Source organism: Syngnathus leptorhynchus, chromosome 1 (genome assembly GCF_054491065.1).
Source record: "Syngnathus leptorhynchus isolate UIUO chromosome 1, UIUO_Slep, whole genome shotgun sequence".
Taxonomy (NCBI): domain Eukaryota; kingdom Metazoa; phylum Chordata; class Actinopteri; order Syngnathiformes; family Syngnathidae; genus Syngnathus; species Syngnathus leptorhynchus.
In genome coordinates, this window is record NC_141195.1 from 16791807 (window position 1) to 16815506 (window position 23700).

Below are 23700 nucleotides of genomic sequence, written 5' to 3' on the forward strand. Positions count from 1 at the left end.
AAAAAAAAAATTCTAGCTCCCCCTGGAAGTTAGCTATCGTCACCAGTTTGACCAGTCAGCTGTTGTTTGTTGTCTAAGCCCCGCCCCCACCCCCACCATTTCCTGGCTGGCAACCTGCTTGAGTATCACTTGTACGCTTTGCTCATCTTTGCAGCAGAGTAGACCAACAACAACCTCACTTGCGCTCCGAACGGATCTGTGGTTAGAACCCGCTTTGGCGTTCGTTTCTCCTGGCGCACGTTAAACTCGACTACGCAATTTACGGTGAGTTGAAATCAGGACAAAGTAGATTCTTCACTGAATTGCCACAGATAATTAGATTCAAGCTAACTAGTCGTGAGGTTTGTGTGTGTACGTGTGTGAGAGAAAAAGAGAAAGAATTGGAACGGTTCCCATAGCAACGGTTGCTATGCAGCGGCTGTCTGACCTGAGCTAAGGTTAGCATCTGACTTGACTGCTGACGTGAGTTCAGACAGACGAGCACAAACACACATGATTATGTAACTTGGAAATCGACTGTTGATTACTAGTCTTGGAAGCTATTTAATCATGTCTTCGGCAAACGATGACGTGACGTCACATATTCTAGCTAAACCCATAAAAAAACATTGCAATTTCCAGCAGTTGGAATCAATCAAGGCTAAATTCTTAAAATGCCTTTTTTTTTTTGCACAAAAAATACAATATCTGCCTTTAAACGCTGAGATAAAAAATACTAAACAATGATTTCATTCAAAATAGGTTTTGCTCTTGTCTATTCCCCCTGTATTAGTATTTTCTTAATTTCTGCTGATAGCAAACAAGATTGAAAGTGTTTTTTTAAGTAAGTTTTTGTTTTTCCACCCCTCATTACTTGCATGAACGTCCATGCAAATAATAGACATGTTTTTTTTCTTTTCCGCAAATGGTGTCATTTCGAAAAATATCCTTTCTCTAATCCTAGGTAAATAAACATTTTGAATGCTCAACAATTTTAGACCATATGGCTTGGCTGGTCCTTATGTTTGTTATCCAACAGATACATCACTCCCTCTCTGTTCTCTTGTAGCCTTTTCTCGTCCATATCCACATGTCATCCTTTCTCAGGTGAGCAGTAAGGCGGTTGCACGATGGAGGAACTTCACGACGTCCAGCTAACAGAGATCAAACCCCTGCTGACGACACAGGTGAACGAAGACCCGGTTCTGGTTGGATTTCCACATTCACTGTTTCCGATGAATCAAATGTTTTTGTCTCTTTCTGCAGAATGGCAGAAACCTACAGGACTTCAACTGTCAGGTGACGTGTTGTTCAAAGAGCACCATAATGTGATCAGTTGGCCAAGCGATGGGGTTTGACAGGTTTCTAATAAATTGCCATAGGTAGTTAAGATGGGGGATTTTGGAAATATCGATATCAATGTAATGGAAATGATCATGTCCAAGCATAAATATAAATACTTTGCTTTGTCCTAAACAGATATCCATGTAAAATAGTAAAAAGTGTGACATTTCAACAGATTTAATTGGAAGTAGAACATTATAACATTTTAAATGGTTTATTGAATTTTTTCTTTCATCAAAAAGCAAATTAAGTCTTATCCTACTCCATCAACCCCGTATAATTATTTGATTATGTGACTATTTTTAAAATCATAGTTTACAATGATTACATTTTACACTTTATATTTAACGTATAATTGAATCAAAAAGAAACACTATAAATAATTACTTTTTGGGGAAAAAACCCAAAATGAATGTGCTAAATATTACATTCATCACCCTTCACGGCTACGTAAAATCCAGAGAGGAAAATACCCCGAGAGTCTGCGAGAGCAGGGGTGCAAGATGACTCATTGCCTGATAACAGGAATGGCACTGATGACCTAAAGGAACATCAGCATGAAAATGACATCATCTGCCGTTCAAGACCTCTAAATAAGTAAGCTTACAACCCTGTTCGATCCAGACACCAGTAAGTAGTAGCTCAATAACAAAAACGTCAAAGGCCTTCCAATCAAAGATAAGATCTCGCTTCCCGGTAAGATCAAGTTGAAGAGCCGTGTGTGATGAAAAGCAGTCCGGGCAGAACAGCAAGATGATTATCGTACCAAGATGTTCCCCGAGAAACTGAGTGCAGAGGGTTCGTTGCTATGACCGCAACCTGGATCTCGAAGAAGGTGAAAGGACGAGCTGTGGGATGTGAATCGAGAGGAAAAGGACTTGTAAGTTAACTGCTGAAGAGGAAAAGCAGAAGCCATTGAGCCCAAAATCACTTAGGATGCCCTGTGGATGACCCCAAAGATTTTTTTTCACGCCTTTCCGACACAAGACATCAAGCGAGATGCTGTGCCGACTATTGGAGAGATTCTATATTCTCACGTTGCCCATAATTAAGTTCTAATCGCATTTGTAAAATACGACAGAACAGAGCGGCAGCGCACGAGTAGAAATAGCAGCTGACTGCTGTGTGGGAGTCGCCTCCAAAAAAAGACTCGATAAGCTGATAACCAACAAGCTCTTCCTTTATGCTACGCTGGAACCTGCACCACATCTCATCTTCTGACTAGTTGGTATCCATCTTGCTATCTTCTATTCCATTTGATCATATCCACATATTATTTTCCCAATAAGGCTTTATTACAGTTTTTAATCATGGAGATGTTTTTCTCACAAAGAAGTCAGTCTTTTTTTTTTATGTGAGAAATGAATTCATTCACTCATTTGTTTGTTTATTCATTTATTAAATGGCTAAATTACAATGAGGTGAAATCATTCATTTTGAATGGAATGGAAATATTTTTAGTTTTATTTATTATTTTTTATTTTTTCCAAAATATAAGATTTTGTTTCAAATTGATTTAATTGAAAAAATGTTTTTCTTAATAATGGGGGGGGGGGAGAAATCCCTAAAATACTTTTTATGCAGATAAAACACTGACTTGGTTGACAGCACAGTAAAATAATGGATTTTTCGTCATATGTCCTCCATGTTTGACTGATCAATGTGTGTACACACTTGCATTTGTTGTCCAGGAGTACGATGTGGAAACCACTCACTGTGCATTGCATGTGACCATGAGAGGCGTCGCTAAGGGCAACCGGCCCACCATCCTCACCTACCACGATGTCGGACTCAACCGTGAGTCAAACATCTACAATAAGTGGCAATTTGGATGAGTCGTCGCTAACGGGAAGTGTGTTTGTAGATAAGTCGTGCTTTAATAGCCTGTTCAACTACGAGGACATGCAGGAAGTGACTCAGCACTTCTCCGTTTTGCATGTGGACGCACCGGGCCAACAGGAGAACGCACCTACCTTCCCCAATGGGTAACACACCTACACACATTTGTATTGTCTTGGGGGAACCGAATTGAATTCAAACAAACCTGACTGTTGCTTTTATTTGTGTATTTAGGTACCAGTATCCATCTATGGACGAACTGGCTGCCATGTTGCCGTCAGTTCTCACACAACTTCAGTAAGTCAGTCCACTCTTCACACGAAAATCTTACTTTCACTTTATTTGTCATCTGTTCCTAAATTTCTTTGGATTATGTCGTTTTGTTGCAGTTTTTTTTTTTTTAAATATTTGATCCGATTTCATTTTATTAGGTGGGTTCAAATTGAGTTGATTTTTTTGACTGAACAGCTCTAGAAGCAAGTGCCTTTTATTTTTATTTTTTTAAACACAGGGTCCAGTAGGTTTGAAGAGTGTTTGTCTCTTAATAAATCAAATCACCAATTTAAAAATGCTTTTAATGTTTACTTAGCTCATCCCTGTCTGATCTCAACATCTGTTTGATGAGCTGAAGTGTGGAAAATAGCTTTTCTCGGCATTGTATATTTCATGTCACACACGTGTGTGTGTGTATATGCTCAGGATCAAAAGCGTGATTGGTATCGGAGTCGGCGCTGGAGCTTACGTCCTCACCAAACTGGCTGTGAGTGAATCCATCGTTGGGTCGATTCTCATTTGGGACAAAAGTATCGGCACGCCCACTTATTGACCTCGATTGTTGTTCCAGTTGAACGAGCCCAGTCTGGTGGAGGGTTTAGTTCTGATCAATATCGATCCCTGCGCCAAAGGCTGGATGGACTGGGCCGTAGCCAAGGTATGACCTTCACGCATGTGTATGTTTTGACACTCCAAACAATCTATTATTTTGCTTCTTGTAGCTGAGCGGCTGGACCAGCAACCTGGTGGATATCATCATGGCACACCACTTCAGCACCGTGAGCACACCCACACGCAGCTCAATAAAGGCTTTCCATGCTTCATAAACATGTTTTGTGCATGTGTGTGTGTGTGTGTGTGTGTGTAGGATGAGTTAACAGAGAATAAAGAGCTCATCCAGACTTACAGGCTGCACATCTCTCAGGACATTGCGCTGGACAACTTGGCATTGTTTTACTGCAGCTATGACAGGTAATTTGTCATGGGACTTTTCAGGTTTACTTTATTCAATCACTTAAATTCTGGATTCAAAAAATGTGCTGGAAGAAAAGTGGGAATATTTTGTTTGGTCAATTGTGTGTGGGCAATTTTGTTAGCATGCCTGCTTCTTCATAGTTCGAAAGGTTTGGCGTCTTTATTTTTCTTTCATTTTCATTGTATGTTTTGATTACAGAAACGAAAATGACTTTTACATGACTATTTACTTTTAACTTTTGCCCTCCAAGATAACAGGACTGTTCAATGAGTGCGCGTGCGTGTCTGTGTTTTTTCGTAGCCGGACAGAATTGCAGATAGAGCGTCCCGTGCCCGGTTTAAACGACGAGACAGTCAACACACTCCGGTACTAAAAGTCTGTTTTTTTTTTTTCTCGTATTTGTTATTTTCTGACACACGTGTGCTTTTATGTGTGTCAGGTGCCCTGCCCTGCTGGTAGTTGGCGATACTTCACCGGCTGTCGATGCCGTGGTCAGTTTTTTGGAAGCCGCTGTGATCGCCAATCAATGTTTCTGTTTACGTTGTCGTAAACTGGACTTGTGTCTGTCTTTGTCCACTTTTCCCCAAACAGGTGGAGTGTAATTCCAGACTGAACCCAACCAAGACCACACTGCTCAAGGTACCTGAAGAGTTTCTATTATGTACATGCTACTATTTTATTATAGTTGTTTTATTCTTAAGTTATGTTTCCTGGGCTAACTTAAAACATGTAGTTGCCAACCTCAAAATGTCACGGGTACTCTATATGGTGTAATTCTCAGTCTTTCCTCTAGATGGCAGACTGTGGCGGACTTCCACAAGTGATGCAGGTTAGCGGTTCATTTCATCCTTGATATGACCGAATAATTTGTGTATGTTTTTTGTAGGACATTTAGTGAATGTGTCCTTTTTTTCCCTCCCTCAGCCAGGAAAACTGTCAGAGGCCTTCAAGTATTTTGTGCAGGGGATGGGCTATAGTGAGTAAACATGTTTGTTTGTTACTTCCCATTAAGTAGGTCCTAGTTTGTCTAGTCTTTCTGTATGTTTGATTGTCATACTGATCAGCCAATCGTCTTCCAGGATTTGTAGAGTGTGCCTGCCTGGTGTTTCCGACTCTGCTTGCCCTCGCATGTGGGCAAAAAGAGTCAAAGTCAACAATGCACTTTGAGTTCATTCATTGAAAATCACGAGGACAATAAAACTCACAAATAGAAAATGACAACACTCGTAAGGAGCTGTTGTCGCCCACAACTCACGCTCAGACGTTCACACACCAACTCACCGGCCAAGCAGACTCCAGCTCCTAATGTCACTCACTTGGCCACTTGGTCATTATTGACCTAAACTCGTTTGTCCCCCTCTAGTGCCCACAGCCGGCATGACGCGCTTGGTTCGCTCCAGGACTCACTCGGCTTCCAGCGTGGGCTCTGGCGATGGCGTTCGGACTCGGGCTTCCACCAACACACTCCCCGAGGGTGGTGCGCCCCCCAGCCCCTAACCAACCCCAAAGGGATCCAAACAGCTCTCTCCTCTTCTCTCCAGCGCCGACTTCTTACCTCCCACCGAGAAGCAGCTGTGCAGTTTAGCCGTCGTTGTCGTTCGCATCCCTCTCCCATTAGCCGAGCGGATTAATCCCAATGAGGCGGAGGAAAAGGCGATCTTGACTCGCTCCCTCCCTCCAGCCCTGCAGTCGCCGTGGTGATGCTGTAGATGGCGTTCACGTGAGGTGTTGTTTTTTGATTGAATGGCAGCTTGTTCCTTCCAGCTTCAGTTTGATGGTGTTTCAGTTGTTATTTTTTATTGTAGCGCTGTGAATCCCTTATTGAATTGTTGATTTTAATCATTATTCTTGAAACGTACAAGTTCTCGTATGAGGGCCTCAACATACCCGAAAAGTTTGTTTTTTTTGCAGGAAAGGAACATGTCTTGATGAAATGTAATTACTTCATTGAGTTGAGGCACATAATTACATCAGAAAAGAAAATCATGAAGACCCTTGTGAGGAATTTGATTTTGTTTTAAAGGAACCAATATGGGCAACGTTCAGAACTCCTTCCAAGTGCCTCAATTGAAAGCACGTAGGTGACCCAAATCTGCCATTTGTTGTCATGACCGAGTGCAAGGGCCTGTTTATTGCTCTGCTTGCAGTTTGAATTCATTTTATTGCCAGTATGTTGTTTGAATTCCTAGAAACATTTGCCCAAAACCTTTACACGATTTACCTTTTTTCAATAACCTTATTTGCTGTTTTGTGAGGTGATGCTAAGCATGGCTAAAAATGTACATTGCAAGCCGCTTTATAATTTTTTTTTCCCCCCTCCTTTTGAAATGTTTAGGTCTTGTCTGCTGAGGCATTCAAGCATGCTACATGTGGACTTTTTGACATGAAAATGGTCCAGTTGGTGCCGTCTTGTGAGTAGTTCAGCCATTGACTTAAAAATTCGGGCATATGTGGGTCGCAAGTTCATGCACATGAGATGGTTGACAGATTGTCAGTGAATACTTTGTGTTGGTTAATGTAGTTTACCAGTTTTCCCCAACCTTCAATTCGCCAATCTAAAAAAAATATTTCTTCGTAAGAATTACAATCACTAGTTTACCACAGCAAACATGTTTTAAGAGATGTTTTGGTGCGATGCTCCCTACTTGTGGAACATGGGGGAAGTTTCCAAAGATTTTGTTTACCTGTAGTTGTGTGTAAATGTTACAACGATTGGTACTCAAGTATTTGAGTGAAATGTTGGGACTTGACTAATAAAGGTTGACGTGAAGAGCAACTCGTGCCGCTTCTGCCTCAAAACAGCCAGCAGGGAAATTAACGAAACATTGACTTACTGGCGTAAAAGCTGAGTTTTATTTCTTGAAAGCTACAAAACAATGTACACAGTATGAAACTCAAACGATTTGATTACAGGTGGTCTGCTTGTTGTACTCAGCGCCGCTAGCTGGCAGCAGGGGGCGCCGTCTTACTGCAAAGACGAGCCACCAGTCCCGCCATCTGTAGCAGTGAGTTGACACCCTCAATAATACGCATGTGCGTGAACCCAATCTCCTGCAAGCACACACACCAAAAAAAAGTCAGCATTTTTCAGATGACAAACTTTCGTGTGTTAAAGCATCACGATTTTCTTTGTTACAAATCGAGAGAAGACAGTCAAAGACGGCGCCTCACCTTAATGAACTCCAGTTTGAGGTACTCAGCCATCTGGTAGGTCTTGCACACTCTGAAGATGTTGCCTATGATGTCTTCCGGCGAGTAGCCGAGCGCCCAGAGCTGCTCCACCACCTTGTACGCCTTGTCCACATCTCCCTCCACGCAGTGCCCCAGCATGCCTTTCACCAGCAGTGGGTGCGGCTCGTCGCACACTTTGAAAACATTCTCGCTGTTGATGTAGCCGAAGCCCGAGTGGGTGGACTGCAAATTGTTCAGCGCCTAGCAATGCACAAACGGGAGGGACGTGGGAAGAACAGAGATTTTTCTTTACAGGAATTTTGTAGGTAGCAAAGTTAAAAATGTATTTTCTGTATTTTATTTTGAATTTTAGTTCAATTTCTGTTAAGAAAATGAAAACATTTCTAAACAATATCCCGGTAATGCAATTTCTGTTAAGAAAATGAAAACATTTCTGAAAAATATTCTGCTAATGCATGTAGATACTTTACAAAGTGTTAGTTTCAGCCAACAGGTGAGGCAAATATGATCAGAATGGTGCCACCTCTGCCACAATTTGAGGCAAGAAAAACCCTGTGGCAAGAAGCATGTGAGTGCAGGAGTACTCACCTGCCGCATGTCCCCCTGCGCGGTAAAGATGATCGCCTCCAGGCCGTCGTCAGAGACGGACAGTCGCTCCTTCTCTACAACGTCTTGCAGGCGCGCCAGGATCTGGCCGTCGGTCAGTTTGGAGTAGCGTAGAACGGCGCAGCGTGATTGGATAGGTTCTATGATCTTGTCAGAAGCGTTGCAGGCCAGGGCGAAACGTGTTGTCTTGGAGTAGATCTCCATGATCCTCCTCAATGCCTGCTGAGCTCCGTCTGTCATACTGGAGATTGGGAGGATATCAAAGTTGGGAACAGACAAAAAGACAAAACAGCCGTACTTCCCCAGTTTCAACAAGAAGCGAACTTCAGCAGTTTCTTAATGTTTTTTTTTTTTAAATATTTATTAGCAGCCTCTTTGTACATGGATGCTGAAAATGTGTCAATCAGCAAGAAAATGTCATTTTTACTTGCCCTTTCTAATTGGAAAGGTAAAGACGTCACCCTCCAGCCAACTCATCTCACCTGTCAGCTTCATCCAGGATGATAATCTTGTGTCGTCCTTTGGGTAGCGTCACCTTCTGCTGGGCGAACATTTTAATCTTGTTCCTCACCACGTCGATGCCCCTGCACGCACCAAAGCGTCACAACCATAATATCAAAAATACAAACAAACAAATCCTCACCTTTCATTTGAGGCATTGAGCTCCAGCACAGCATCCTTCATGGAGGCGCCAAGCAGCGCTCGGGACAAACACAGGATGCTGGTTGTCTTTCCAGTTCCGGGGGGACCTGAATCAGCAGAGGAATGAGCCTTTGTCTGTTTTTCTATTTAGTCACAATTTGAGTATTTTAAGGTAACTTCTGTAACATGTCATGTCTTCTGTTCAGCTGACACTGAACCCATTCAAACTACAGCAGTAGAGAAGAATAATATCATGATGCTATTTACAATCTGCAAATGACAGAATGGCTTGTTTGTAAATGTTGACAACCGGAAGAATAGTCGCAATCTGTTGATGAGTTCGATGGGAAAGTGACTATTAAGCTTTAGTGGCTACATACTGACCTGCTATGATGATGTTCGGGACATTTCCCTCCCGGGCGAACACCTCCAGACGGCTTACCGTGTCCTCGTTGCCCACGATCTCGTTCATCTTAACCGGCCTATACTTTTCCACCCAGGGCAGCTCGAAGGACACGGAGCTGGTGCTGCATCCCTCCCCAGCCTCCGTGTCCGGCTTGTGTGCATCTTCTGCAGGTCTCTCTATGCACGACGCCTCCGCCATAGCCACGTCCATGATGGCTTCTCTTGAAAACAACTTTTTTTTGTTCCCGCTACGGAAACGTTCAGTAAGATGCATTCCCATTGGTTGATGTCGCAGCTGGGAGTACGCTTACAAGTTTCGCGATATTTGGATGGAAACATGCCGCTACCGACCGGCCGCCGTTGTTTACTTTTTATGTAGTACGTATTATTGTACTTGTGAGACAATACTACGTACCCCCCGCTATAATTACTTATTTAAGTAACACTAAAATGACAAGAAGAAATGCAGACTACAAAGTGTGACTTTTTAATGTTTGCGTAAATCAGTTAGGTGGGTGTCTTTCCTAGCGTCTGACATGCCGAGTTATCCCTGTGAAAATGTGATTTGGTGAGCAAAGCATTTTGTACTTCATAACAACAATAATGACAGCCACTCCAAACAACAAGTCTGGCACCCAATGACTCAGTAGCAAAGCTCTTAGCAAACCCAACCTCAACGGTAGAGTCTTGGAGCCATTAAATTGCAAATGTCGCACTTCTTCAATTGTTACCCTTTTATTATTTCATAGTTATCAGCGTAGTCAATCAAAATAAAAACGTTGCAAATCTCGCGATAGTTAAGTTTTGTAAACTTGTGCCTTTACTAGTCTCGCGATGCATTAATCAAAACACAAGACGTCACCAATCTGAACGAGCACGTCGGTGTGACGCAGCCAAATGAGAGACTTTAATACATGTCACCTAGTTTACGAGAACGTGTTAAACGTGCCGCCGCTACTAAAGATAACATAACAATTGATGATCATCAAGGTTCGCACATCACACGATTTACGCACACTACATTCGCTTTTGTGTCTTGCGAATGTGCAGGTCGCGTAGACTATTTGGAGAAAAGTAAAGCAAATGTTTTGAGTGATAGGAAAGGTCCGAGCGGCAAACCAGGAAGTCGTCATCCTCCCTCTGCAGGCCACTTCCTACTTCCGCAAACAAGTCCGCGCAGCCCCCCGCAGTCGATGGCTTCAACAAGGCGGCGTTTCCAAGTGTCCACTTTTGCCTTCATCCCTCGTCATTAATGTCTCACTGACCGTTGTCATGGCGGCCAACAGCCGCTGCTCTGCGGCCGAGCCTCCGGATCTGGAGACGCAGCGGCGGGAGGTCGAGTATCTGCTCCGGGACTGCGAGCTTCGCGCCGGGGACAGTTGGTAAGAATCATCCGTGCAAGCTAACCAAGTCCATTTTCGCCTCCGAACAGTTGACCTTTATCCCTTGCTACTTTTAAGCGGCTTCTGGTAATTATATTTTCTGTTCGTTTGTTGGGGGCATTGAGAGGCCACGTTTAACAGGCTCGCTTCTGATTGACCGTTAGCGTAGGTTGCTAATGTTAGCATGTGTGGAGCGCCCCCACTCTTCTTGGTCAGGTTGACTTGTGTTGATTGTGCACTCCCATCATCTCTCTGTCACCTTTTATTGTGGTTTAGTAAAGTTTTAGTATCAATTGCAAACGTCTCCGCCAAATATTAAAGACAACTTTTAAATAGGTGATCCAAGCTTAGCCTAGTCGTGGAATCACCTGTGAATATTTGTAAAACGTAAACTCGGCTATTTGGTGTGGAAAACTGAAATCCGAGACTATCGTAATTTTCTGTAATTCGTTTAATTAATAATGATGCCTTTTGCAGTTGGTTCTCCCCATATCAATGTTTACAGTTTACAGTGTCTGCCTTAATTGCGGCTTTTTAAATCGTACATAATCGAATTTTATATCGCATTTTGTTTTCACTCTATCATCGGATTTTGCGGTGATTAGTTTTCCTACACAGACACGTCGCTGCAGGCATGTGTTGACTGCGAGCAAGAAGGAAAGCGAGAGACCAAAAACAAGTTTGAGATCATTACTCACGTCAAAGACAAGATCAAGTTCACAGTGTCCACTGCAATGCCACGTACAAATGCCGTATACAACTGCGCGTCTTAAGGTCACATGACAATCCCACTTTGGTTGTCCGGTGAGTGTCAATGAGCGGTGTCGACAAAAATGCAGCCGGTCCAAGAGGCACTTGATCGGTTATCGTTTGTTAGATAGCAAAACAGTGCTCAAGGTAGAAACAGAAGTGACAAATAAGAATAGAAGTAGAAGGCAGCCAAAGAAAGCACACACTCTTTTCGAATTTTATTTACATTTCATGGGAGATGGAATCATGACTCATGAACACTTCCAAATACCGTTCAGTGTTTGCACAACTACCTTCACTGATCCTTCAGGCGTGCTAAGAAAGGCCTAGTAAAACAGCCTTGCTTTGTTTGATTGATCTATTACCTCAGTTGAAAAGAAAAAAAATAGTTTTCCCATTTAGCTGTACACGTTGTGGGCAGTAATAATGGTGTAAAGATTTGGAATGGTTTATCAGGTTCGTGTTTAATTTTTACAAAGGATGACCTTTGAAACCGGTGTGTTAGCTGTTTGTATCCACAGCAAAGGTGATTTTATAATTCTTCATCTTTATAGTTTTTTTTTTTTAAACTTGCAAAATAACACTTCAATTTATTTAAAAGTGTTTGGTATTTCAAGGTCATTATTCTTGTTGTAATATGTTAATGTGTATAAAAAACACTTGCCCAATTAAAATCGATGGAGCTCTGAATTTGACATTATTTCCACTTTGTGTGCCTTTCAGGTTCATGGTGGACCATCGTTGGTACGAACAGTGGAAGGAGTTTGTGGAAAGCGGAGACCAGAACTCATCATGTCCCGGTCAGATCGACAACACTGAGCTGTTTGAGGGTCAGTGAACTTACCTTGTGGACCACGTGTCTTCCAGTGGTGTGGGCAACAAGAAGGGGGGGGGGGGGACTGAGATATGTTTGCAATCTTGCTTCATCTACTAATATTTTCATATTAATGCCTTCTTTCATTTAAAATTATTTCGTGTTTTACTATTCCAATTTTGACGACTATGAGCATAAAATGATTTGTTCTCATATTTTTAGTTTATTAGATTCTTTTCACAGTATTTCCAATTTTATGAAAGAAAAACTACTTAATATAAAATATTTTTTTTTAACGAGATGCTGACTAACTTTACAGTCCATCGAAGAATTTTAACCAGATTTTCTCACCACAGATGTGTGTTCGAACCACCTTAAAGAACGTCTGGTGGAGAACGAAGACTTTGTGTTGGTGCCGGCTGCGGCGTGGCACAAGCTTCTGTCCTGGTATGGGATGGTCGACCAGCAGCCGCCACTGGAACGCAAGGTGAGTCCTATATTCTCTTTCATTCCCACATTCTATAACTTTAATAAATTCATGTAACCTGTGACTAGGCCGTAAAATAAACCCTTTTTTTTTTTTTTTTTTTTTTTGCAATAATTTGGTGTCCGATTTTAGTCATGCCTTTTAACACAAAAGGTGCTTCTTGTGCGCTTTCAGGTGGTGGACCTGCCCAGCACGCTCAAGGTGGAAGTTTACCCAGTAGAGATCTTTCTCTGTCTCCATGGTAACATGGAGAATGTCACTACGGCACAGTTTAGCCGCACGGACAGCATACGTAAGTTGCATTGTGTTTGAAGCGAGCACCGCTGTGTTTCGAAGCAACATCGACTTACAATAAAAGAAATAGACATTTGGGTTGCAACGGTAAAGATAACCCGCTGTTTTGGCACATCTTTTGTGTGTACAGAAAACACCTTTTTTACTATCAAAATATTCCTTTATTTTGCTTTTCAGCAACATTTTGGTGTTAAAAATATATATAAAAATGAATGCAATTAATGCTGAGCTTCGAGGCAAAGTTTGCCTCTTTGCGTGGCTTGTTAGCTGCAGTGGCATGTCACTTCCTTCCTGCGCTGCTAATCATGAGCAAATGCGTCACTCAGCATCTCCCCGATCCTCTCACATTTCATTTTGTAACATTTAACCTCATGTATACTCTATTGCTGTCAGTCCATATTCTTTAGTAGTGGTCTGGTCTTGAAAGTTTCCATAATGTCTACTTAACAATGTCTTCCTTGACATGGCTGGTAAGCATCACCCATCAGAGAGCAGTGAGGAGGTTGTAATGTCCTAGAATTCAAAATCTTTATTTGGGGATCTTATCAGATACAAATGAGTTGGCCCTTCAGCTCGGTTTTAAAACTGCCTCATATGAGTACAAAACGTTGTTTGCTCATTAGCTTTACTGTCTGACTGTTTGTGGTACTTCTTATTTTTAAACGTGTGCGTGTATGTGTACACATGTGCGTGTGTGAAGATTCAATCCAGCTGGCCATGTGTCGAGCCTTTTCACTGCCGCCGACGTGCGAGTGTCGCCTGTGGATGAAAAGTTCCGAAAACAACTGTGAACGCCTCAGGAATGTCCACATGAGCGTCCTGGACGCCTGCCTGAGCTCAGGCATGGTGAGTACACACGTGCCGGTGCGCTCACACACTCTGACAAACCAGCTCGTATTGTATAAATATGGTATGTACGTATTCTCATGACATTCCTCGGAATATTCAGACTTTTTTTCTCTCGAACAACTGTAAGTCTGACTCTTATAATAGTAATGATAATTGAATCACTTAAAATAATGACTCTGGGGTGGCACGGTGGAGCACGTTTGCCTCACAGTTAAGAGGTGCAGGGTTCGATTCCTCTTGTCTTTGGGTTTTTCCAGATCTGTGACATCACAGATGCTGAGGCATTAAAATGGCTACTGCGGTGTTGTTTTTTTTACTGTGCATGTGACCATATAAATGTTTATGCATGGAAATGGGTTGAAAAGTTTAGACTTGGTCCCTGGTGTATTAATGTTTCACAGTCTTCAAATTTAGAATAATGTTTGAATAAATAAGCAAAGTAATGAAAAGGTCACAGAGAGCCCCAGCAGATGGACGAAAGAGCGACGTGCTCAAGAGCTGAGGGTTGCAGACGCCCATGTGTGGCAATCATCCTCCTCCTCAAATTTGAAAACGTAGCTCACCATTGACCAAACCTTGTAGTTCATTGTGGAGGAATGTTGTAGCTAACTCGTGATCTACTAAAACATCTCAAGCTAGAGAAACAATCACCGCCATGCCTCAAACTTCCGGTAGGTTGGGAAACATTCAGAATGCGTCATTAAAACTTAGTTTTTATCAAATTCAACTGTGCTTGACAACTTGCAGGTCATATTACAAAACATATGAACAATAAAATATGAGTTTTCACAGACCCTAAAAAAATCTTTGGAATCTGACCTTTAAGTATGAAAATATTTGTGTGTGTTTGTGTTTCAGACAGTGATTATGGAGACAAGGAATGCTGACGGCACTTGGCCGAGCACCAGACCTTTAATTCTGTAAGCAACTTTATTTTGCTTTTGTTTTCTTTTTTTTAAATGCGCAAAGTCTGATAATTACGTCTCTTTTATTACTATAATATAGTCATGGCCCTCAGGATTATTTTCCATATGAGCACCAGCTACTGTTTACCACATTAAACAGATCCCACAATATAAATGAGCAGTCTTGTGTAGCTTCCATATTACCACCAAGCCTCATGATTGTTTTTTTTAGGAGGAACTCTGTGGAGGAGCAAGACTCGTATCGAGGTCAGCCTGGCGTCTGTGGCCTCACAAACCTCGGCAACACCTGCTTCATGAACTCTGCTCTGCAGGTCTCACGTGTGCTACACACGCACACGCACACACACACACACACACACACACACACACACACACACACACACACACACACACACACACACACACACACACACAAACTTTCACATATTTCCACTGTCGCTGACTCTTTTTGCCCGCCTTACAGTGTCTAAGCAACACTCCCCCGCTGACTGAGTACTTCCTGCAAAGCATCTACCTTGAGGAGCTCAACTTCTCCAACCCGCTCGGCATGAAGGGGGAGATCGCCGAGGCATACGCAGATGTCATCAAGCAAATGTGGTCGGGCCACCACTATTCGGTGGTACCCCGCGTCTTCAAGGTACTACCACGCTACCAAACAGCGACAACATGACACCTGAGGCCCGTTGTGTTTGCACAGACGAAGGTGGGCCACTTTGCGTCTCAATTCCTGGGCTACCAGCAGCATGACAGTCAGGAGCTGCTCTCCTTCCTGCTGGACGGCTTGCATGAAGACCTGAACCGGGTCAAGAATAAAGAATATATCGAGCTGCGAGACGCCGAAGGACGTCCGGACCAGGTCACCCTCATTCTCTCATGTCGAGTGTTTTTTTTTTTTTTTTCATCCAAAAACAAAAGAAGTACATTTTCACTTATGCTTGCTAACACTGGACTAGTGTCCAGCCTCAGCGTTCACATTCACACTTATGGACAAAATAGAGTCCTCAATTAACATAACATGCATGATTTTGGAACACAGGGAGATTATACAAAGAACAGAGCCAAGATTCAAATGTAGAATCCTCGAGACAAAGTTCACATTCCTGATCCATCTTATGTGTGTGTCGACTCGAGCAGGAAGTGGCTGAGGAGGCGTGGCGGAACCACAAACGGCGCAACGACTCAGTAATAGTGGACACCTTCCACGGCCTCTTCAAGTCCACGCTCATCTGTCCTCAGTGCCACAAGGTGTCTGTAACTTTTGACCCATTCTGCTACCTGAGCATTCCACTTCCTGTCAGCAAGGAGCGTGTCATGGAGGTCTTCTTCATCTCGCTCGATCCGTACGCCAAACCCATGCAGGTCAGCCTCTGCCTAATTTTTTTATTTTATTTGTCATCTTAACTTACTCCTAGTAAATCATAAAAAAAATTATTATATCATAATCGATATGACTATTGTAGTAGATGTACTAAAAGCCTTGTTGAAGTCTGCCATTTTGGTTTAAAGCAGGTTGTTTTGGGGTCGTTTGGCCCATTTCCAGGGGTCTTTCAAAGAACAACTTGACCCTACAACCAGCTTCTAAATTTTAATCACATGGGATGACTAAAATTCTGAAGCTTTACTTATTTTGTGGGCAAGATTTAGAAGATGGAGTGTTTCATTTTATTTTCTTTAGAAGATTTGCTCTTTGGGGCAATTGGCAGCAACTTTGTAATGTTCAACATCACCACCTACAAGACTGGAGTTTGACAACAAAACATGGTCTTTCGATCATATCAATCAGACATTTACTAAGGTTATAATGTTGTTTGTGGGTGTAGGACTGTAGGCCATAATGTTTTGACACTTCTCTCTGTGTGCTTGTGCGTGTGTGCAGCATCGTGTTCTAGTTCCCAAGGCGGGGAAAGTGTTAGACCTCTGCTTGGCTCTCTCAGAAATGACCCACGTTCCAGAAACTCAGGTGAATATAAACGTAATCATTGAGAGTTCCATCAAAGAAAAGTTTTTTTTAAGACCACTTTGATAACTTTCTCCTTGATTGAAAAGCAAGGATGTTCGTTTTGTATCAAGACCACTTCATTTTAGAGTATGCAGCAAACTAGGCCAATGAAAATGTTTGTGTTTCAGATGGTGGTTGCTGACGTGTTCAAACATCGCTTTTACAAAATCTACACACCAGACGAATCTCTGAGCTGCATCCTGGACCGAGATGACATTTTTGTGTACAGATACCTCTTTGGTCACTCCCCGTGTAAGGCCTTTTCCGGCGTCATGTGAATCAATCGCTTTTTGTGCGTAGGTACGAATGCAGTCCACAAAGTGACCAGCGGGTGCTGCTGGCGCTCTACCTGAGGGAGCGAGCCCACTACCGAGACTACGGCTCTGTCAGCACCACGCTCTTCGGACATCCGCTGCTGCTTAGCGTGCCGCGCAGCAGCTGCAGCCCAGAAGCGCTCTACCAAATTTTTCTGCAAAGACTGGCGTGCGTAGCTCTCAGCACCAGCCATTCACAAACTTTTCACCAGCCTTGCTGCAATTTGTTTTGCTTTACCGTTTGCGTGTGTGTATAGACGCTACGTGCGAGCGCCGAACCCCTCCGGGGAGCTGGAGGAAGATGACGACGACGACGACGATGAAGAGGAGCTGTATAAAAGTCAGACCAACGGCATCAGTGACGGTAACAAACTCACCTCAGACCCGCTTTATCTGTGTAAACCTGAGATAACCAACCTCGTTGACAAGTAATTAGTGGAGGAATGATTTCTGACATCTCTGTTCTACGTCCAATTGGCTGCATAGATGACGAGCAGGAGGACGCGGAACCAACGGGTTCCTCGCAGTCGGACGCGTGTTATGCCGACGGGCCGACAAACAGTCGGCACCAGGACCCCATCGCTCCATCGGAGGTCCACATTCGCCCGCCACCTCCTGAGGAGGGCGACGTCCACAGCATGTGCACCGGCGCCCCCAAGCCCCTCTGCGGCGGCGACGCCGGTCCAAGCGACGGGCACATCCACGCCCGCGGCGAGGAGAGCCGGGCTGAAGTGGATGAGGAGGGGAATGATGAGGCGGAGAACGAGAATGAGGAGGAGCCGCCGCAAAGTGATGCCATCGCGGAAGATGACGGCAAGCAGGAGGAGGCGTGTTCTCCCAGCTCGCCAGTCAACGAACAAGCGGCCAAGACAAGAACGTGTCGTAGGAAGAAACGTCTGTTCGACATCCAGGCAGTCAATTGCAACGGCCTCGAGCGAGAGACTGGCCCCAACCTGACCCTCAGCTGTGAGTTCAATATCATATCATTGAATATCAATTTGTCATTCAGACACGCACAGATTATGTTTGACATGTGTGTTGATGCGTGAGCAGCTCAGCCGTACGTGGCTCTGGACTGGGATGCCGAAATCAAGAAAAGATTCTACAATGAAAACGAGGCGGAGGTCAGTGCGTGATTGAATAAAAAAAAAAAAAGCAACTTATTGACAGTAAAATATGACAGATCACATGTATGGAAATGTTTTTGACCAACATTTATAACAGGAAGTATAATAATTGTTGTTTTGGTTTCTTCAAGACAAGTCAAAGTATTACATTTTAGTCAACTTAGCGAGGGAAGAAAGGGGATTTCAAAAACACCACTTTATAGTTTGAAACCTTTTTCTCTAAAAGAAAAAAAATAGGCCTTTCTTGTTAAAAAAGAAAAGTGTTTATACCTGGACACGCAAGCAAATCAGAGCTTTTACGTCAAGCCAAGGGAGGACTAGTTGGGATCTGTTTTTATTGTCTCCCTGGATCCAATCTGTACTTTTTGAAGTGATAACAATATAACTGATTGACAATGATGTTGCTGACAACCGCAGTTTGACTCGTGGTGTCCGTAACTCACTAGCTCACTGGCAAGCTACAGCTGATCTGCCGTCTGATTGTCTGCTCTACTCTTTCCTGTGGTCGTGCTGCAGAAGTACATGAAGCACAGCAGTATGGACGTTCCTCTGCAGCAGACCACCGTCCAGCTGCAGGAGTGCATCCAGCTCTTTACTACTGTGGAAACACTGGAGGAGGAGAACCCATGGTAGGCGCACACACACACACACTCAGAAAAACACGTACTTACTGTGTGTGTGTTCACAGGTACTGTCCTGTGTGCAAGAAGCACCAGCTGGCAACAAAGAAACTGGATCTGTGGTCTTTGCCAGAGGTCCTCATCATCCATCTCAAGCGCTTCTCTTACACTAAGTTCACCAGAGAGAAGCTGGACACCATTGTGGACTTTCCCCTCAGGTACACAAACACACGCATAAAATAGCAAGAAATGAGCAGCTCACACAACTGTCTTGTTTTCACGATGCATTTCGAGAAGCTTTTTGTTTGCTGAATTGTTCATAGATTCAATTATACAGTGGGGCAACAAAGTATTTAGTCAGCCACTAATTGTGCAAGTTCTCCCACTTACAAGATGAGATGGCTGTAATTTTCGTCATAGGTACACGTCAACTATTGCACCTAATGATGGACCTGCAGAGAGCTGGCACCACATGTCCAGGCCCGTCTGAAGTTTGACATTCCATATGACATTCTCCCAATCCTCTTCTGGATCATCCAAATGCTCTCGAGCAAACTTCAGACAGGCCTGGACATGTACTGGTTTAAGCAAGGGGACACGTCTGGCACTGCAGGATTTGCGTCCCCGGCGACGTTGTTACTTTGGTGCCAGCTCTCTGTCTGAAGTTGGCTCGAGAACATTTGGATGATCCAGATGTCAAAATGTCTCCCTAACACAAAGGTTGGCATGGTCACGCAAATTAAGGACACAAACTTCTATGTTGTAGGAATTTGGACTTCTCCGGTTGTCTCCTGAGGAAGAAGCTGTCCAACGGAGAGCCTCCGAGCCGCTACGACCTCATTGCTGTGTCCAACCATTATGGGGGACTCCGAGATGGACACTGTACGTGTTATGTGCCCCCTAGCCGACACTTAAAACGTTTGACCTACCGTCTAGAAACAGCTGTTAATATTTGTGTGTGTGTATTTGTGCATGCGTAGACACCAGCTATGCACGTAACAAGGACAATGGTCAGTGGTACTACTTTGATGACAGCAAAGTGACGTATGCCACAGAGGAGCAGATCATGGTAAGTCATTGGGAATATTTTTGGGGGGGGCGATGGGAAGATTTGTTTTTAAAATGATTAGTATCCAAGACTCGGAAAAGGAAGTCCCTAATGGATTGTGATGTGTTGCGTATGACAGACCAACGCCGCCTACGTGCTCTTCTACCATCGGCAAGACAAGATGAGGAAACCTTGTGTGGCCGCACCCTCCCCGAGCGTGGCCATTTGCACGGCATCCTCAACAAGCACGGCCTCGTCCGTGCAGCCCCCCGAGGCGGACGTGTCTGCAGTAACGCCGTCGTGCGCCTCCGCCTTTGCCGAGCTCACCATGGAGACAGACTGAACGTCAGATGAGTTTAGTGGGTAAATTCTGCTGTAATGTTTTTGTTTTTGTTTTTTTAATCCCAGCAACAGCTGCACGTCTCACTATGTGTAATTGAACACTTTGATCGGACTTTTATTGGCCAAAACAACCATGATTTTATTGGACGGTGGAAATCGATGAATTCAGACACTAATTTTGGATTAAGAAACACTAATCAGATTGGCTGATGATCATGGAACTCTGAATTCAGAGATGCTGTTTTCTGATTAGATAAAGAAAAATCTATGAATTCAGACGCTAACTTGGTAGGACCAAGAGAACATGTATGAATTCAAACTAATTTGCTTGGACGACGAGAATTGATGATTCCAAACAGCCACAGTTTTTGTTCCTCAGTTCAGGTTTACTTCAAGATTTGAACCCCACCCCCCCCAAAACGACTTCAGAGACTTATTTAACCGGAGCAGGCGTTGGCAACTCCTGTCCTTAATATTTCCTTTGCCAAGTTTGTACATGATGACTTTGGGCTTTTTTTTTTTTGTACATTTTGCTTGTGCTATTTATTGTGCGTCATGTGACCTGGTGAGGCCATAGAAGCGCTTCTTTATTTCCTTCAAAACATTTGCTTGACAGCCATGACGCTGTACAGTATTTTTCTAACAGAGCTTCTTTATATGGAAACTGGTCAGGCTTTCACTGGTCTTCCTGTTTTGTCAAATATGCAAAGATTTTTTTTTTAAGAAATTTGAAATAAAAGGACACTTATGTCACCGCTGCCACCTTTTCTACTGCACAATCAACATCCCGGAGGATCGTGGTCAAACTCAAAACCTTTATAAATTAAGAAAGAAAAAAAATTGGTTGATCAGATTATTTATCTCTGACAACTGAGAGGTAACAGCTTAAAGAACGGGGCTGGGCAAATTTTTTGGGAGCCAAATTTGATTTTGATAGTTGGGCCAGCTCATTCCTGCATTAAACCCCCATTTTTAAGAGCAATCAAAAAATGTTTTGTATTTTCTGAAGTTATTAAATAAAATCCTTAGTTGACCCACTGTAAACGATCTCACCCATTTAGTGTACAATGAGTGTTTTAAAAAAATAATTTAGGCTAATTAAATAATTTTATTTTTAATGAATGTAATTCTAACAAAAATAAAAGTTCATTTCACATATTTACAATATATTAAAAAATGACTTCCATTGCTTATATATAATATTTATTTTTTTTACAAAATAAATAACAGTGAGCCAGCCCCCAGACGACACTTTGCCCAGCCCTGTTCTAACGCCTTCCTCTAGAACACAGTTGACTTCAAGTCCTGGCTGAAGACATCTGCAAAGTTGAGCTCTCGGGCCATGAGCTCCTCTTCCACGTTCTCTAGCGCCCACTTGTGCTCCACAATCTCCAGCGCCTCCCACTCGCTCTGCAAGCATCCAGTCGACAGACCAATGAGCAAAAGTGTCAGGGGAGATGCACCAAAAAGCAACATGTTACCTTAAAGGCCTTGTTGGGGTCCGGGGGCATGGCCATGGCAGCACCCGTCATCTGGTCCTGCATGACACGCGATTGATCGGCAGCTGCGGGGAATCAAGGCATCCAAAGTGTTGAAATGTACCGGTTGTGATTTACTTTTTTTTTTTTTTTTGCTTGTGTGGAGACGAACCATTGTCTTGTCCCAGGATGAGGCTGTACATGCTCCGCAGGCCAAACACGTTAAGGAAGTACCAGGAGGCAGAACTCACCCTGCAAGTCAGAAATAAGCATTATTCAGGAAAAGTCAAACCTGAAGAGGTCAAATTGAGTACATAGTTGGTGCTGAAATGTCACTGACTTGTGAGGAGTGTATTTGTATTGATTGTCATACGAACCAGGACGCATCCAATGTGAGCAGGTCAATGCCGCGTTGCAACATTGGTTTGAACCGCAGTGTCAACGGGAACGGAACCTTGGCTAGATGGGAGGAAAAGGGTTGCCATGGGTACTTTGTCTGACATGGGCGAAACACATGAAGCGGTGGAGCTGACTTATGACGAATCCGGAGAAGGCCCAGTTGATCCAGCCGCCGATCACAATCATGGGCAGCACATTAGTTAGGTTTCCTTTCATCATGTCTGTCAGCATGCTCGTATCTGCAACAAGTGTTGAGGCACAAATGTGGAGAGACAAATAACACAGCAGCGGCCAGAGCTGGGCCATTAATCGAAGCATTTGAGTGACCATTTAATGAGCTGGTTTACAAAGGCACTCAGTGATAAGAAATTGAATACTTTTCTAACTTGACTGTTTTTTGTTTTTTTCACTGGTGACTTTAAAAGTTAAAAGTCATGCACGTTATTGTTAAATACATTTTAAGACACACCTGTCATTGGGTTTTTGGGGATGACTTTCCTCTTAACCTTCTTGAAGAAGCCCGTTTCAGCATCGTTAAAGTAGTGCTTCCTCATTGTGAACGACTGCACACACACACGAAAACACACTTGGGTTGAAATCATTGCAATGGCGTTTCTTAAGGCCAATTCAGCATTTTAGAGAAAATATTGATAGAACATATTTTCTATAACCTGTCTGGGGATATATTTGCCGTTTTCTCGGAGGATGCGACTGCGCAGGAGCACCTGACTGAAGGGAGACGCAAACACAATCATAAATCTAAATCAACAGAAAACAACACCATCTGATCCCACCTGTCCGAAACCTGCTCCAGGTCCACCTTCTTGTCAGTGTGCAGCAGCTGAGTGACATAATGGCGGATGACACCCACCAGGAAAGTGATGAAGACAATGGGCAGCACCACCCACAAACGGATGTTCGAGTCCAGCAGGAGCTCTGGGCCGGCCATCGCGCACTCTGCACTCGCCTGGATGCTCTGAAACCAAAACACATCAGCATCAAGAGACGTAACATCGTGCAGCCAGTCATTCCTCATTCAAAATAAAAGCATGCCAGTGTTACAACAGGTAGTCACAGAAACACGTGATCAACGTCACGCACGAAACTTCTATAAGGAGAAAGGAAGTCAAATCATCTCCACTTCCCCAGAGACACAATTACTGATATGAAATACGAAGTTGCTCCTATATTTGGAATCAATATAATCTGGTTTACCCTTGAAACCACAAACCAACACACAACAGGGAGTTGCAGTACAAACTTGGGAGACTAGTCGTGGGGGTACAAACCTGATACACCTGTTTAATGTCAAATATTCTTACTGCGTGCTCAATCGACATATCGAGACACAAGCAATGGGAAACTACATATGGGGTCGTTCGTTTTAGCTAGTGACAGCCAAACATATACAGACGGACCTTTCTCGACACGCTAGTTAGCATTAGTTCAGCTAGTTCCTCGATCGGCACGTTTCATGTACCCTTTCCCAAACATTGGCCTTCTTTCTACAAAACAGACACATTTCTGTTTCTGTGCGTCAATATAGAATGCTACTAAGTTAATGTCGGCCGCGACAGACTTAGACTTACCACATGAATGAAATTCAAAATGTTAC

The 23700-nt window shown here is 43.3% G+C and overlaps 4 protein-coding genes across 7 annotated transcripts in view; 2 read left to right on the plus strand and 2 right to left on the minus strand.

Annotated features, from left to right (window-relative positions):
* Window position 1: 1 nt before the first annotated feature.
* On the plus strand, window positions 2-7180 carry LOC147062282 (protein NDRG3-like). 3 transcript variants are annotated; one of them, XM_085918320.1, is made up of 16 exons: window positions 2-264; window positions 1087-1166; window positions 1246-1278; window positions 3015-3120; window positions 3188-3308; window positions 3397-3459; window positions 3862-3922; window positions 4007-4093; window positions 4158-4214; window positions 4304-4407; window positions 4712-4777; window positions 4851-4902; window positions 5003-5050; window positions 5205-5240; window positions 5336-5387; window positions 5775-7180. In XM_085918320.1, exons 2-16 carry the CDS (start codon window positions 1110-1112, stop codon window positions 5906-5908), a joined length of 1077 nt encoding a protein of 358 aa, XP_085774446.1. In that variant the 5' UTR covers window positions 2-264; window positions 1087-1109; the 3' UTR covers window positions 5909-7180. The 3 variants fall into 3 exon arrangements, with proteins under 3 accessions (XP_085774446.1, XP_085774454.1, XP_085774463.1); XM_085918328.1 differs by having other exon boundaries at window positions 1095-1166; XM_085918337.1 differs by lacking the exon at window positions 2-264 and adding an exon at window positions 445-462 and having other exon boundaries at window positions 1095-1166.
* A 70-nt stretch (window positions 7181-7250) lies between these two features.
* On the minus strand, window positions 7251-10448 carry rfc2 (replication factor C (activator 1) 2). Its single transcript, XM_085918308.1, has 6 exons — window positions 9236-10448; window positions 8853-8958; window positions 8692-8793; window positions 8192-8450; window positions 7583-7843; window positions 7251-7462 (listed from the first exon to the last, which is right to left on the minus strand). The coding sequence occupies exons 1-6, from the start codon at window positions 9534-9536 to the stop codon at window positions 7352-7354; spliced, it is 1140 nt and encodes a 379-aa protein (XP_085774434.1). The 5' UTR covers window positions 9537-10448; the 3' UTR covers window positions 7251-7351.
* On the plus strand, window positions 10001-20961 carry usp11 (ubiquitin specific peptidase 11). The gene is made up of 21 exons (XM_085918231.1): window positions 10001-10638; window positions 12112-12218; window positions 12559-12689; window positions 12864-12981; window positions 13684-13829; window positions 14691-14752; window positions 14970-15069; window positions 15222-15395; window positions 15456-15614; window positions 15893-16117; window positions 16635-16718; window positions 16886-16980; window positions 17058-17240; window positions 17329-17435; window positions 17558-18037; window positions 18125-18195; window positions 18715-18827; window positions 18887-19036; window positions 19585-19700; window positions 19799-19887; window positions 20006-20961. The coding sequence occupies exons 1-21, from the start codon at window positions 10529-10531 to the stop codon at window positions 20207-20209; spliced, it is 3024 nt and encodes a 1007-aa protein (XP_085774357.1). The 5' UTR covers window positions 10001-10528; the 3' UTR covers window positions 20210-20961.
* A 42-nt stretch (window positions 20962-21003) lies between these two features.
* The window catches only part of LOC147062285 (ER membrane protein complex subunit 3), a 3176-nt gene continuing 479 nt past the window's right edge, over window positions 21004-23700 (minus strand). Inside the window, exons 1-9 of one of the 2 annotated variants that reach the window (XM_085918351.1) lie at window positions 23675-23700; window positions 22880-23061; window positions 22757-22814; window positions 22555-22648; window positions 22220-22324; window positions 22064-22145; window positions 21859-21938; window positions 21690-21772; window positions 21004-21618 (exon numbers count right to left, since the gene is read on the minus strand). The exon at window positions 23675-23700 is cut by the window's right edge and continues 478 nt beyond it. In XM_085918351.1, the coding sequence (XP_085774477.1) occupies window positions 21490-21618; window positions 21690-21772; window positions 21859-21938; window positions 22064-22145; window positions 22220-22324; window positions 22555-22648; window positions 22757-22814; window positions 22880-23034 (786 nt within the window). In that variant the 5' untranslated portion in view covers window positions 23035-23061; window positions 23675-23700 and the 3' untranslated portion in view covers window positions 21004-21489. The remainder of the gene's footprint in view (window positions 21619-21689; window positions 21773-21858; window positions 21939-22063; window positions 22146-22219; window positions 22325-22554; window positions 22649-22756; window positions 22815-22879; window positions 23062-23674) is intronic. The other variant, XM_085918359.1, reaches the window with a different exon arrangement.

Bases quoted from the DNA above. Each gene is read 5' to 3' on its own strand.
- LOC147062282 (XM_085918320.1), top strand. From the start codon at position 1,110: ATGGAGGAACTTCACGACGTCCAGCTAACAGAGATCAAACCCCTGCTG. The intron at 4,408-4,711 runs GTAATTTGTCAT...GTTTTTTCGTAG, and splicing joins TTTTACTGCAGCTATGACAG to CCGGACAGAATTGCAGATAG. The intron at 4,778-4,850 runs GTACTAAAAGTC...TATGTGTGTCAG, and splicing joins GAGACAGTCAACACACTCCG to GTGCCCTGCCCTGCTGGTAG.
- rfc2 (XM_085918308.1), bottom strand. From the start codon at position 9,536: ATGGGAATGCATCTTACTGAACGTTTCCGTAGCGGGAACAAAAAAAAG. The intron at 8,794-8,852 runs GTGAGGATTTGT...TGGTGCGTGCAG, and splicing joins CTCAATGCCTCAAATGAAAG to GGGCATCGACGTGGTGAGGA. The intron at 7,844-8,191 runs GTGAGTACTCCT...GTGCATTGCTAG, and splicing joins CGCAGGGGGACATGCGGCAG to GCGCTGAACAATTTGCAGTC.
- usp11 (XM_085918231.1), top strand. From the start codon at position 10,529: ATGGCGGCCAACAGCCGCTGCTCTGCGGCCGAGCCTCCGGATCTGGAG. The intron at 16,981-17,057 runs GTACAGATACCT...TTTTGTGCGTAG, and splicing joins GACCGAGATGACATTTTTGT to GTACGAATGCAGTCCACAAA. The intron at 17,241-17,328 runs GTGCGTAGCTCT...GTGTGTGTATAG, and splicing joins ATTTTTCTGCAAAGACTGGC to ACGCTACGTGCGAGCGCCGA.